This window comes from Pelodiscus sinensis, chromosome 14 (assembly GCF_049634645.1).
Source record: "Pelodiscus sinensis isolate JC-2024 chromosome 14, ASM4963464v1, whole genome shotgun sequence".
In the NCBI taxonomy this organism is placed as follows: Eukaryota; Metazoa; Chordata; order Testudines; family Trionychidae; genus Pelodiscus; species Pelodiscus sinensis.
The window spans coordinates 43,839,075-43,854,402 of record NC_134724.1 but is presented as its reverse complement, the minus strand read 5'-3'; the positions used below and the strand labels follow the sequence as shown (position 1 = coordinate 43,854,402).

The window sequence follows — 15,328 nt, the reverse complement described above, 5'->3', positions numbered from 1 at the left end:
GACGTTAAATATAAAGCAGGTTTTGGGTGTTTCAAAAGAAGTCTGTAAAATAGAAGATCCCAGCCAGATATAAATTTATATTAAACAAGTGTAAAACTGAGAAAGCTCAGAATGGTGCAGCAATGTGTTTTTCCTAGTTCTAGGGAAAAAAATCCAACTTACCTCCATTCCTAAAAGTTTAAGAGCTTTTGGCTGCATATTTAAAAGAAAAACAAAAAAGAAAAAAAAATAATTAGACAGAGAGCAAAATGCAAAGATGTAAGCATGTCAGAAAGCAGGCTTTTCTTTTGCACAAGAAGAAACATTACCTGACAAATACCTGTAACTGTAGTTTGAAAACAAAACAAACGAACAAAAAACAAAAACAAACAAACAAAAACCAAGTTTCTGATCTTGCCCCCAAAAGAGATCATCCTTTGACTCAGATATATGGAGGCCACTTTTGAAATAAAAAAACCCCAACCAACGAACCATTTAATTAGAAGCATCTATGAGAAATAACACCTAAATGAAACCTGGTTTCAGTGCAGAAACTAGGTATTTTTGCACCGGGGCAAAATATGAAATATGTGCCACCTTTCCTTAGGCTAACATGTATCATAATCTTTACTTTTGCAGCTTATTATTTTTACTTATTGTGTCTTTGCACCCCTGATTATGGTGCACCCGCGGCGAGTGCTCTGCTTGCCCCACACTCGTTACAGCCCTGTCTGGTTTCCTGTCTTTTTCTCTTAAGACATTAGAAATTGATTCTATGACATTTTCTTAAAATGACTCATCTTTATATTCTGGAGAAGGTCCAGAGAAGAGCAACAAAAATGATTAAACGTCTAGAAAATATGAGCTATGAGGGAAGACTGAAAGAACTGGATTTGATTAGTCTGTAAAAGAGAAGACCGAGAGGGGACATAGCAGCTTTCAAGTACATAAGGTTATTACAAGGAGGAGGGAGACAAGATAGGATAAGAGACAGTGTGCTCAAACTGCAGCAAGGGACGTTTAGGTTAAACATTAGGAAAAACTTCCTAACGGTCAGGGTGGTTAAGCATTGGAATATATTGCCTAAGGAGTTTATGGAATCTCCATTATTACAGATTTTGAAGAGTGGGTTAGACAAACACCTGTCAGGGATAGTCTAGACGGCACTTGGTCTTGCCATGAATTCAGGGGACTGGACTTGATGACTTCTTAAGGTTCCTTCCAGTTCTATGATTCTGTGATTTGCTTCATGATCAATACAATATTCTGGTAAGAGAATAATTTATTTTGAGTGATAAGCTCTTACTCTTGAAAGCAATCTTTTATAGGATTGGTAGTAAACATTTCCAAAGTTGTTCCTCGTCTGAGGAGGCTGCTCAGCTTGCCTGGATTATTACAAGTACCTGCTCACTAATTTGTAGTTGATCTCTGTGTTTATTCTATGTAACTATTTTATGCACTTAAAAAAAACTTTAGAAGGTCTTGCTCAAAAATGCAGACTAGGAATAGTTAAACATGCCTAACGCCACAGATTGAAATATTGTACTTGGATTGTTAAGTATCAAGCAGCATGAAAAGGGCACAACATATTTAGCACATATTGGGATCCTAAGTCTTTGTTCTTCAGCTCAGATAATTTGCAGTACCCTCATGTTAATTCTACAGGTTGTTAAACAAAGACCAAGTGGTCATACAGTGGTTCACAAGATTGAAAAAGTAGAGTAGTAGTTATTTGGATTATTGGCACTATGGGGTAATACAACATAAACTCATTCTTACCCTCTTTGGTCCAAATAAATTATTGTAAAGGGTCCGAAAACTTTTTCGAGTATAGTTGCAGCGATAAGCTCCACCCATGAGGTATTCAAGGACAAGACCAATATCTATCAGACTGATATGATAATCTGGTGGAAGATTTCCCTACAAAATACAAAGTATATTTTTAGGATATAAAACAAAAATAAAGAGTTCCCCTGGCTATATACAACATGACACATTTATACTCATATGTGGTAGACTTTAGTATGTTATTATTTATTAATATATCCAGCCAGGGAATTTTTTTTACTTGGGGCCAGGTTTTTTCATGGGAGCTGTCTGTGTATCAAAGAGGAGAATTTCGGCAGTGGTTGTTGATAACAGATATATCACTACGGAGTTATCTGCAGCAGTTAAATAATACATAATGGAAGAAAAAAATGTATCAGGCCAGGGAAGAAGACAAGAGCTTTACCATTTTTTATATATCTGTTAAAATGGATACAATCACATTATTGTTAATAAATAAATGCCGCTGAAGATTTATACACATTCTGTTGGTTATATGCTCTATGGCCATTTGATGCAATTTGATAGCTTTTCATTATATAGACAACGTGCTTAATTTTAGTGTGATTATCTCATGGCTGAAAGATTAAAGTGATGAACAATCTTACCAGAGGTACATGGTGCTGAGAAATTAATATGAAACAATTTTTAATTCAAAAATAAAAAGGGAGCGTTTATAGTAGCTATGAGGCTTGGTTCTGCAGAACCTTACTGACAAAAGTACTCTACTCATACACAAGGAGTTCCACTGAAGTCACTGGGACAGCTTGTAGGAGACAGGGCTTGCAGAATGGCCCCCAGTGGCTTTGAGTTCTTTGAATTAATAACATTATATCTTTAAAAGCATTTGTGCCTGTATATTTGAATGGGATTTTGATCTGAAAACTAAGCTGAACAGCTTTGTCTATTTTAAGGTTTTATTAATGCAAGAATTAATTTTGCTTTTGAGATGGTTTAAATCTGGCTTTTTGTATAATGGAGTGGGTGGGGTTTTTTCTGTACACCTTAATAAAAATAAAAACTAGCATTTTATTACTATAACATTTCCATAACATGCTGCTTGAATACTTATGATCTGTGCAATAATTTAGTGAGATATCCTCATTCTGATCATACTCCAAATGCCTACATATTGTCACTAATAATTTTATGCAGTATGCGCTTATAAGCATTTTTAATAATTTGATAAATTATAAATATACTATGCTACTAAATATATTGAATTATGAAAAATATTATAGCACTTGCAAACTCTGTAGTGTAGTAGGTGCTCAGATGCCATGATGATGAGCATAGTATAAGCATTTAAATATAAACAGAAAACTCTGAATATTTAATTTACTACTCAACCTCAAAATGTGAGTCTCATGTGTTTTAAGATAAAAAGTGACAGTTACAAATTAAAAGGAGATTGGAAATTGTGAGATTCCTCTGGGAAATCAAAGAGAAAATTATCTATATTAGATAATATCATATGTCCTTAAGATAAATGTAACAGTTCAATAGACTTTATTCCCCAAATGAGGTCACTGGAAAGACTCCTATTGTCACTGGAAAGACTCCGTAGACTTCGGATCAAGTCTATGTTGAGAAATCAAACTATTAAATTAGGATTTGATTTAATTATTCTATTTAATTTCAGGATAAATCAGAATTGTTTTATATTCCTTGTTTTTTTAAAAAAATTGGAGTTTCCCCCTGCTTGTGAAAGGTTTCAATATGCATGCTAGCTTTTCCTGTACGGGATAACTTATTTCCCCACCTCATTATTATCTACAATTCCCAGCCCATCATGTACAGGGAAATTTGGGTTAATCTGCAGTCCAAGATTGTTAAAGAAGCAGGTTGTATAACGTATATTGTCATATTGTTAAAGACTGGACAATTACATTAAATCTCACAGAGCTGTGACTGAACACTATGTTTCGCTGTTCTAACTACATATCCTTTTTGCATACGACACCTAGGTTTAGTCTAGAACAGCACTTAGCAATACACAGTGTGAAAGAGCTATGTTCTAGGGAAACAAATCACCTCCATGTTAACCCAACCAAATCCCCGAGCTTGTCGCTGAATGAGAGTGAGCCATGGAAATGCGATGACCAGGAAGAGAAAGATGGACAGACAAACATGAAAAATACACAGAAGAGAGTTAGTACCATTGGAAAATGTGAAGAATGAAAAATTAGATAAGAATTAAACTCCGAGATGTATCTTTATGCATTATACATTGACCCAAACCTACAAATCCTTCATGAGGAACACTCACTAAAATCATTTGGAGTTTTCCTTGCAACAGGAACGCAGGATATATTTTGTGTAGTAAAATGACAGGTGCAAAATCCATCAAATATAGTGAATTTAGCACCAAGCCTTACAGTACATTTATATGCAGTGGATGGTAATGAATAACAGATTTATGATTTCTAACTCTGAAGAGTAGAAGTGACTTTCTCCCAAGAGAAGTAGTGAAAGAAACATTCTACACAAAAGGGAACAATCCTGCATTGGCATTTGAATAGACTGGATAATGGAGTAGGGATTTCCTCTAACTTCTCTGATTCTGTAATTTTGCAAGGAAATATTTTTCCACTGTCAAGCTTCTTTTGATATGAAAATAAATTAAGTATATTTAAATCTGGTCTGAATATCTTACACTGCAAGTGATTTAAATTTTCTTTCCTTAAAAACTATAATTTCATTTTCAAGTTTTATTTTCCATCTACATTATGTTCAATTCCCCCATGATCTGTACAATTAAAATAATTACGAAAATAAATCCTAACATCAGGAAACAATATAAAAGCTTACCTTTTTCACATCCCTGACTAGCAAATGTAGTGTATTTGGTGGACCCAATCTCTGAAAGAGATTCACATTTTGTTAGGTGTTTATATTTTCCCTTTGATAAAAAAAGTGCAGTTTCTGCAGAGCATTAGAAATCTGGATGTGAATTCCCAGAACCATCATTTGTTCTTTATCAGAACAGCACATCATTATTACTGTTTTCTTCATAAATAAAAAGATGGAAGGTATAACTGGCCAAAGTAACAAGTCACTAACAACATTTACAACCATCTTTGTGGTGCTATCATCCTAGGAACCCGGTGCAATGGTCAAGTCTTCAGATACAAGCTAAAGGAGCCTTCAAGTTACTAACAGCTAAAAGGGACTGTAATCCCCATCTGGGAATCCCAAAGTAGCCTTGCCTTGGCAGTAACTCTTTACCTTCCGCACTGGAAGCAGTGAGAGGTAATGCAGGAGTAGTTTATGTCAGTTCTGTGTAGGGATGTAAAAGAGTAGTCGATTAGTCAACTACCTTATAAGCCTAGGCTACTCGCATTCCCCCCCCAAACACACACTTTGCTGCCTCTATATCTGCCCCCCACTATATAAAGGATGTGGATACACTGGAGAGGGTTCAGTGGAGGGCAACCAAAATGATTAAGGGACGGGAGCACATGACCTGCAAAGAGAGGCTGAGGGATTTGGGCTTACTTAGTTTGCAGAAGGGAAGAGTGAGGGGGGATTTGATAGCAGCCTTCAACTAGTCCCAAGCAGCCTATGTGTTATAAAAGAGACAATATGGTCTGTTGGATAACGCACTGTACTAGGATTCAGGAGAACTGGGTTTTATTCTTGGTTGTGCCACTGACCTGCTGGGTGACCTTGGGAAAGTCACTTTGTCTCTTTATGTAAGTGGGAATAATGGTATTTACTTTCAGGTGTAAAGTTCTTTGGGATTTATGGATGAAAGTTTCTATATGACATTTTATTATTTCAACCATAAAGTTTAAAGAAATGAAAACGAACAAATGGTCTACAACAGTATGTTACATATCAGTGAGAGAGTGCAGGTTATCGGTTGCTATTATATATAAGGATTTGGGGTTATAGTTGGCCACAAGCTAAAATGAGTCAACAGTATGACACTGTTGCCAACCCTCCCTCCGCAAAAAAAAAAAAAAAAAAAGGGACATGAGAAATAATGCTTCCACTCTACTCCATGCTGATTATGTTTCAGCTGGAGTATTGTGTCCAGTTCTGAATGCCACATTTCAGGAAAGATGTGGAGGAATTGGACAGGGTCCAGAGAAGAGTAACAAACATGAATAAAGGTCTAGAAAACATGAGCTATGAGGCAGGGCTGAAGGAATTGGACTTGTTTAGTTTGGAAAAGAGAAGACTGAGAGGGGACATGATAGAAACTTTCAAGTACCTAAAAGGGTGTTACAAGGAGGAGGAAGAAAAATTGTTCTCCTTGATCTCAGATGACAGGACAAGAAACAATGGACCTAAATTGTGGCAAGGGAGGTTTAGGTTGGACATAAGGAAAAACTTTCCAACTGTCAGGATGGTTAAGCACTGGAATGAATTGCCTAGGGAGGATGTGGAATCTCTGTCATTAGAGATTTTTAAGAGCAGGTTAGACAAGCACCTATGGTGGTCTAGATGGTTCTTGGGCCTGCCATGAATGCAGGGGACTGGGCTTGACTTCTCGAGGTTCCTTCCAGTTCTATGACTCTATATTTATATGATAAACCATAAGAATATTTAAAAGCTACTCTAGGGATAGTCACTAATAATATTATGTGTATCTTCAATTATTACAGTAACCTCCTTTAGTGATCTACATCTCTCCCAGTTTTTTTCTCTTTAATTTTTTTCCTTTATAAATTGAAACCACTAGTTGGAGGGTTTCTGTGCCAGTCATTGAGGGGAAAAACAGAGAAAGGAAAGGTGTAACCTTGAACCACATGGTGAGACATACTGCAGTTTATATCAGAATCCCAGCTCACTCACAGTATTATACAGCTCTTCTAGTCGAGGAATAGTGAGGAACCGTTGCATGTTCACACCATTTTCAATCAGGAGTTTTACAAAATCAACTCGATCCAGTACCAGGGCATCCAGCATCGCCTGCTCCAGGGAATTCACCTAAAAATTGAGAACAGAGAACACAGTGCAAACTCTGGGCAAGTAAATCAGAGATGCAGTGCCAGCAACTGCTAAACAGAAGATTTTTGGGGCTTTTTGATATAAGAAATCACAGGTGACATTCAAATTATGTCCAGGCGATGAATCAAATGACATTTTGAAAATGAAGTTGTTCGTTGTGGATGTTCCTTTCTCTCTGGCTTCTTTAGTTCTCTGTAGATGTTCCATGCATAGTATAAGTGGTGTGGGGGGTCTTTTTTGGATGTGTCCTTAATGTTGAAGTAATGAGAGCAGTAAATAAAACCTTTAGGATCATAGAATCGTAGGACTGGAAGGGACCTCGAGAGGTCATCGAGTCCAGCCCCCCGCCCTCAAGGCAGGACCAAGCTCCGTCTACACCATCCCTGACAGATGTCTATCTAACCTGTTCTTAAATATCTCCAGAGAGGGAGATTCCACCACCTCCCTTGGCAATTTATTCCAATATTTGACCACCCTGACAGTTAGGAATTTTTTCCTAATGTCCAATCTAAACCTCCCCTGCTGCACTTTAAGCCCATTACTCCTTGTCCTGTCCTCAGAAACCAAGAGGAACAAATTTTCTCCTTCCTCCTTGTGACACCCTTTTAGATATTTGAAAACCGCTATCATGTCCCCCCTTAATCTTATTTTTTCCAAACTAAACAAGCCCAGTTCATGAAGCCTGGCTTCATAGGTCATGTTCTCTAAACCTTTAATCATTCTTGTCGTTCTTCTCTGTACCCTTTCCAATTTCTCCACATCTTTCTTGAAATGTGGCGCCCAGAACTGGACACAGTACTCCAGCTGAGGCCTACTAGTGCAGAGTAGAGAGGCAGAATGACTTCACGAGTTTTGCTTACAACACAACTGTTGATACAACCTAGAATCATATTTGCTTTTTTTGCAACAGCATCACACTGTTGACTCATATTCAACTTGTGGTCCACTATGACCCCCAGATCCCTTTCCGCCATGCTCCTTCCTAGACAGTCGCTTTCCATCTTGTATGTATGGAACTGATTGTTCCTTCCTAAGTGGAGCACTTTGCATTTCTCTTTATTAAACCTCATCCTGTTTACCTCTGACCATTTCTCTAACTTGCTACGGTCATTTTGAATTATGTCCCTATCCTCCAAAGAAGTTGCAACGCCACCCAGTTTGGTATCATCTGCAAACTTAATAAGCGTACTCTCTATCCCAATATCTACATCATTGATGAAGATATTGAACAGTACGGGTCCCAAAACAGACCCTTGCGGAACTCCACTTGTTATCCCTTTCCAGCAGGATTTAGCACCGTTAACAACAACTCTCTGACTACGGTTATCCAGCCAATTATGCACCCACCTTATCGTGGCCCTATCTAAGTTATATTTGCCTAGTTTATCAATAAGAATATCATGCGAGACCGTATCAAATGCCTTACTAAAGTCTAGGTGTATGACATCCACCGCTTCTCCCTTATCCACAAGGCTCGTTATCCTATCAAAGAAAGCTATCAGATTAGTTTGGCATGACTTGTTCTTCATAAACCCATGCTGGCTATTCCCTATCACTTTATTACCTTCCAAGTGTTTGCATATGATTTCCTTAATTACCTGCTCCATTATCTTCCCTGGGACAGACGTTAAACTGTAGTTTCCTGGGTTGTTCTTATTCCCCTTTTTATAGATGGGCACAATATTTGCCCTTTTCCAGTCTTCTGGAGCATGATTGTAACTTTTTATTTGGTATCTTATAGCTAAACCAAGGGAAATGACACATTATAAGAGGGAGGTTTGCTTGCTGTGTGTGATGGCATCAGGTTAAATTTAAAAAGAATGAACATAAAGAGTGTTTTGTACTGTAACAACCCACATAAGCAACATCCATTCAATTTACAATCCTCAGATAGAAGTGACAATATACACTTTTAATCCCATGTGGGTTTAATGTGTCTGTTTGCATCACTTTTATAAGGACTTTGAAGAACTAAGAACTAGTTCTGTTGAAATAGTTCATTCTCTGATTTATGTTTGGGGTAGGCAGGGTGTGTGCGCACACATGTAAACTTAGAAGAACAGATTAGTGGGAGAAGTCAAACAAAACAAAGAACATAGCAGCAACTGGAAGAAAGATGACACTTTCATTTTACCCAGTTTAGTAGTTCTATCTTCCGTGGATCTGTTTCTTCTTCTGGCTCTTCTTTCGCTTTCCCTCCCTTTTTTTTCCCTTTTCCTTTCCCTCTGGCTGCTTTAGTTTGAGCTGATGGGGATTTCTTTTCCTTTTCAGCTGCTGTGCCATCCGTTGCTGTAAGGCTTCCTAAAGGCTATATTTAATAAGGCACAAATATTAAGGTAATATAATTAGTTGTTTAGGCAACTGGAGGATTGTACATCAATGGAATGTTCATCTATTGAATCCAATACTACCACTCTCCTTTACAGTGGTGCTGTGTGTCACCTACCCTCACTCGGTGTGGCATGCTGTTCCCCTTTGGTGGCCATCTATCTAGCTATCCACAAACACAGTTCTAGGAATCCCAGGTGTGATACCAGCTGCTTATGACTGACCCAGGAGCACAGAGTAGCATATAAAGAAGAAAATAGACTAGGCAGAGAATTCACTGTATTGGGTGTTGCCTTTTCAACTATTCTTATCTGTAGTGGCAAATCTTTTAACAACATCAAGGCCCACATTGGGACACAGTGTGCAAGAAAGATCCAAAATGAAGAATACCCACTTCAATTAATGCAGAGATTCATTGCCTGAGTGCAAATACCCCATTCCATAACCATTAACACGATTCTTTATTTCTCATATGAGTAACAATATCCAAAAAGTGGGCCAACCACAGATTGTTGTAGTAAGTAGGTAAGTCTGGGATGCAAGTGGATGTCTCAAGATAAGGTACAACTGAAAAGTATGGTATGATGCCTGATACTTCACCTTCTTTCCTCTGTTTAAACATATGTAGGAAAATAGTGGAATGTCAAAGTAAAAGCAACATGCAGACAAGGAACAGAAGGGACCGGCTTAATAAGAATGCCATATGGCCATCAGTTGACCTCCATATAGTTGTTCAGGCTAAGGATAAAGCCAGAAGATGGCACCTAAGTGGCACATTTACATTCTAAGATCAGGATTATGTTCAGGTCTCTTCAAACATGCCTATTCTCTACTATATCATTCTCTATTTTAACCTGTGTTCTTGGGAGTAGGGAGGAAGTCATGCTTGAGGCTAGAACTAGGCTGTGCTTAGATATTGACAGATGTTTGGCTGCATGTATGTTCTCTTAGTGTGCTACCCCATCCCTGCGCAGACAGCTGGCATGGCAGACCTTGAGCGAATCACCACAAGATCCATTAAGGGACAAAGGCATCCACATAGATGTAGTGTGGATGAAGCCCAGTACTGACACTATGATTCTGCAGGTATGCTTGTAGCAATGGACCAGGTCAGTGAATGGCGAAACTTTCCCTTCCTCCCTTGGCCAGACAAATATACTTCCTTTGAGATACATTGTTATACCTTGATACAAACAAGTTAGTACTGCCTCTCTGACGTTGTTATTGTAATTACTGTAGTTACTGCCCCCTGACATGGCTAGTACATGTTGGCTCAATCAAAACATCTCTATTATGTACTTTTATTCTGACCTTATCTTTTAGAAAGGGTTAGTGTGTGCCTGTTATCACTGGGTAATGCTTTTTTACCATCCTTAATATCAGGATGTGCTGGTACCAGTTGGTATTGGGATGTGTTTGCATAAGTATTCTGTGACTAGCACTTCTTAGGAATGTTTATTTTTGCAATTTAAGTCCTGTTCTCGCCATGAACTTGAAACGACAATGAATTGCAATTGGCTCATGCAATTTCCACAAACCGTTGAAGAGTACAAAGATTAAAAAGGACAAAGCAGCAATAGGTTTTGTTTGCCAGTTGGTATTTTTGAATCTAAACACAATAATATGGAGTTTGGAACATATCCTCTGAATAAATGGATTTATAATAATACCTTATATTGTTTAGGATCCCTAAATCCTCTTTATAAATATGTTTCTAATGGACCATGAACATTGGAAACATTACACTGCTATCACAGAAAGAAGAAAATAATGTGTACACAAAAGTGTATTGGTTAGATTTTTAATGGCTGAGGTTTCTAAATAAGAACATAAGAACAGCCATACGGGCTCAGACCAAAGGCCCACCTAGCTCAGTATCCTGTCTGCTAACAGTGGCCAATGCCAGATGCCCCAGAGGGAGTGAACAGAACAAGTAATCATCGAGTGATCCCTCTTCTGTCATCCATTTCCAGCCCCTAACAAACAGAGGCTAGGGACACCATTTCTACCCATTCTGGCTAATAAGTATTGATGGACCTAACCTCCATGAATTTATCTAGTTCTGAAATGAAACAAACTTCAATGAAAAATACATAGTTAGTAGATGTAAAGTGGCCATTTTATTGTACATAAATTGAAGAAAGACACTAATTAAAAAAAGGAACCTTACTTAACTGTTATGGCCTATTTCATCATAGTTTCTCAGAACACATTGTAATAATTTGACACCAGATGTCTCATCTAATAAAGCAAAATGCATCAGCATAATGAGTCAAACTGGCTTAACAGGTTGTTGTTTTTTAAGTATGATGCTAGGGGTAGAAATTTCCAAAGTTCTTAAGTGTCTGATCTTCTTCCACTGAAGTCAATGGGAGCTTTACTATTAACTTCAATAGTATCACAGTTTGGGTCACAAGACCCATTCCAATGCCTTAGGCACTTCTGAAATTTCACCCAAACTTTCATTTTGCATGATCCTGCACAATTAAGGGCCTCATATTCAGCACTGGTATCCTCCTGCTCATGATTTTGTCCCATTAATTCAAACTGGCATTGTCAAAGGAGTCTCCTAAGTGCCTTTGTATTTTCAAGCCTTACTGTGTAGTGGATTAGGCCAGATGTCTAACTCTCGGCTTGCCGCCTGAGCACTAGTTAAGTATGGCTAGAACATTCAGCTCACCATGGGTGTTATGACTGATACTGTGAGGCCTGGTCGATACTACGGTGTTAGGCTGACGTAAGGCAGCTCACATGAAGCTAATTACGTCAGTGTACACACTACAGGTTCACTCCCACTCATGTATGTGCCCTATGAAGCCAACATAACAACTCCATGGTCACAAGAGGCATAGGGCTTACATTAGGAGAGTTAGGATGATGCCATTTCTGTGTAGACTCTGTGCTACTTACATTGGCTGCTGGCAGTCATTCTTAGCAATTCTAGGCTCCATGTGGGAAGCTGAGCTACTGTCATGGCCCATATGGAGGACTCCAGGTAAAGCATGGCTGTCTGCCCCAGCTGCCCACCCTGTTTGGAGCTCAGCTGCTGCCCAGAGGTTCCTGACTCTCTGTGGGGACCCCAAAGGCTCCAGGCTGGGAGTCTAGCTGCACTGAGGCTCTCTGCTCCCCACTGGGAGCCCAGAAGCCACCTGGCCTCGGCGCTCCTTCCTGGGAGCCTTAGGCTTTGTCTACACTGCAGCGTTTTTGTGCAAGAAACGTTTTTGTGGAGCAGATCTTCTGCAAAAGCTTCTTGTGCAAAAGCACGTCCATGCCACAAAAGCGATGTGTTTTTGCTCAAGAGAGCGTCCACACTGCATGGGTCCTCTTGAACAAGAAAGCTCTGATGGCTATTCTGTGAATGGCTATCAGAGCACCTGTACTTTTTCTGATAGGCTCTTTCTGCACAAAAACCCCTGTAGAGCATCCACACTTGCCTTTTTGTGCAAGATCTGTAGCACAAAAAGGAGTTATTCCTCGTGGGGAGAGAAAGAACTCTACTGGCAAAAGCCCTCTGTCCTGTCGATTTACTGTATTTTTTTTTGCAAAAACAGGCTTGAGGTGTGGACGCTTCACCGTTTTTTGTGCGAAAACAGCCATTTTTGTGCAAAAACCTTGTAGTGTAGACATAGCCTTAGGGGGACAGTCTCGCTACCAGCAGTGGGGAATGGGGAGGGGAGAACTTGAGAGCTCGGGGAGCAGCTAGTCTGAGGAGCTGAAAGCCCAGGCTTTCACCTCTCCATAGTACTCCTCTTAAGATTATGGAAATGCTCTTGGGGTGGGCACACACCACCTGCAGAAGGAGGCATGATTACTGCAGTGGCTGTAAATTGATCTAACATAGGTTGACTTAAGTTTCTAGTGTAGACATGCCCTCAGCATCAGTCAGACCCACCTGCTTTTGAGACAAGAAATTCAGAGAATGAAGAGACATCTCAGAAGAATCCATCTGCTATTTTTCATTTCAAAAACACACAAGTTTTGTTGTTAATAACTTTTTGCAAACAGACTAGTAGTGTTTTCTGATGAGCTGTCCATATGGAATAGCCCAGATCAGACCATTATGAATACTAAAAGAATTCAGCATTAATGTCATTGCCAAGCAAATCAAAGGAAGGGATTATTTGCCACTTAATTTAAAATTATTGCTAAATAATCTGTCTAGGAAAAACAACCTTACCGGCCAGTGATGCCCAAAGACAAAGATTTGGCTTCGTGCAATGTCCACACGGTTCCAGGCCAATGCCAAGCTCAGCTGATCTGGTGCAGATGCGTTGGTACCTAAGCAAACAAAAGTATCTGGCATTTCCTTTTCATGTATATAATGAGTGTGTGGTCATCACTGTAATTTAATTCTCGGGGAGTTAGCTCAGATCTTCAGCTGGTGTAAATGCAAACAATGGTGTTGAAATGAATGGAGCTATGATGTTTTACACCAATTAAAGATTCAGCCCAATAATCCTTTCAAAATTGAGAATAGTAAAGTTCTCCCTTGCTCCTTGCTGTTCACAGAAATTGACTTTAGTCCCTTACTTATTTTAGCAAGGGTATTAGATTTGGCGCATCCATCAACATCAGCGATACGCTATCAAGCTCTATATATGTTGTTTAAACAACATGATGCAGTTTGAACATTCAAGAATAATTGTCAGCAGTGATAGAATAATCTCAGAAAGTTCAGATGAGCTCACAAACAAACATCTTTGTGGTAAGAGCGGTATGGCTGAGAACGTGCTTTGGAATTCAGCTAACAGTGCAACCAACATTACCTTCTTTACAAAGATTTACTTTAAAAACCACAAAACCCAGACAAACACAATAGAATATCTGGAAATAATACAGCAAAGGAGAGTTGGCTGCATCCCTTAACCCAGCTCATTCGCCATCACCATATCATCCTCCATCCTTTTTATTACCTGTTTGATTTACATCCTACACCCTGACATAATTTTTAAACCAAACAAGAAAGGCTGTTCTTCTGGCGTTTCGAGTCTAAGTGGAAGAAGGAAGCTGTGGCAACTTTAGGGGAAAGCTATGAAAAAGTATGCATCTCGACCTTACATTTTGGGCTCATCTTTTATCAGACACCAAATGCTTTGAGGTTACTCATCTGAACTGATAAGAACAGAACAGTCAGAAGCTTTGGCATTTTGAATGACCCACACAGAGCAAGTGTCAGAGAGGTCGCCCTGTTAGTCTGTTTCAGCAAAAACAACAAAGAGTCCAATGGCATTTTAAAGACTAACACATTTATTAGGGTATTAGAGCAAAAGCTTTCGTGAGCTACAACTCACTTCCTCATCCTGAAGAGAAAAAAAAAGAAAAAAGAAAAAAAAAAAGGACACAGAGATGGGAGTGTGAATTTATATTTTTGGTTTTCCAGTTGGTTTGTTCATCGTTATTTGTTGCCAGCGTAAACACTCACCTTTAAGTAGAGCAGTTAAAATAGACATTTCAATGTCCTGTTGCCCCTCAGAACCCATACGGAACACAGTTATCTAAAGAAGAGAGTAAAACCAAACACACTCAGGAACATAACTTAGAACAAATGAAAGAAAGATAAAATATTGGAAGAGACGGGAGAGAAAAAAAGAGCAGATAAATTACAAATTTCCTATATTGTGTGAAAATTTTTTAAATTTGCAATTTCTGTTATATTTTAATTGAAATGTCTAATTTTGATAAATAAAAAAGAATGAAACTTTTATATCTTTATCCTATTCTTTGACTAACCATATAACGTGTTAAAAAAATTAAATTTTGGTGAAATTTTTTCACTGACATCTCAGATTTTGACAAAAAACACAAGACAAAATTGTGCCAATTTTGTATGGTTTTCTAACCATTTCTAGTATTTTACAGTATTATGAATTGCCTATTAATACCTGAAATAACCATTATGAAATTTCTGTGACTGAAGTTAGCATTCACACAAGTTTGAGATGTGAGTTAAATAATACATTGGAAAAAAATAAAATCCTAAATGAACCTTGGAGAAAATCTCTTGTAATACAAGACTAGATATTAGTATTGATGTTTGGTTCAGTTGCTTATTAATAGCTATAAAATTGTAAAAAATAGTTACTGCCTTTAAGAAACTGAGATGAAGCTCTGCATTTAAAAAAAGAACAGAAAGAAAAACAATGTAATGTAGGATTCCAACAGATAATCTAATACGCGAACGTTTAAAAGATGATAATTCCACAACAGCAGACAAAGTGTTTCCAGACCTCTCCAT

The 15,328-nt window shown here is 38.4% G+C and overlaps 1 protein-coding gene and 1 long non-coding RNA gene across 7 annotated transcripts in view; one reads left to right on the top strand and one right to left on the bottom strand.

Annotated features, from left to right (window-relative positions):
• Positions 1–15,328, bottom strand: part of TRPM1 (transient receptor potential cation channel subfamily M member 1) — a 159,416-nt gene that overhangs the window by 33,709 nt on the left and 110,379 nt on the right. For all 4 annotated transcript variants that reach the window (XM_075897707.1, XM_075897708.1, XM_075897710.1 and 1 more), the window contains 7 exons: positions 14,516–14,588; positions 13,271–13,371; positions 8,900–9,073; positions 6,610–6,744; positions 4,618–4,668; positions 1,759–1,899; positions 163–192 (listed from right to left, as the gene is read on the bottom strand). In XM_075897707.1, the coding sequence (XP_075753822.1) occupies positions 163–192; positions 1,759–1,899; positions 4,618–4,668; positions 6,610–6,744; positions 8,900–9,073; positions 13,271–13,371; positions 14,516–14,588 (705 nt within the window). The remainder of the gene's footprint in view (positions 1–162; positions 193–1,758; positions 1,900–4,617; positions 4,669–6,609; positions 6,745–8,899; positions 9,074–13,270; positions 13,372–14,515; positions 14,589–15,328) is intronic.
• The window catches only part of LOC106732939 (uncharacterized), a 68,838-nt gene that overhangs the window by 47,314 nt on the left and 6,196 nt on the right, over positions 1–15,328 (top strand). The gene's annotated exons all lie outside the window — the stretch shown is intronic.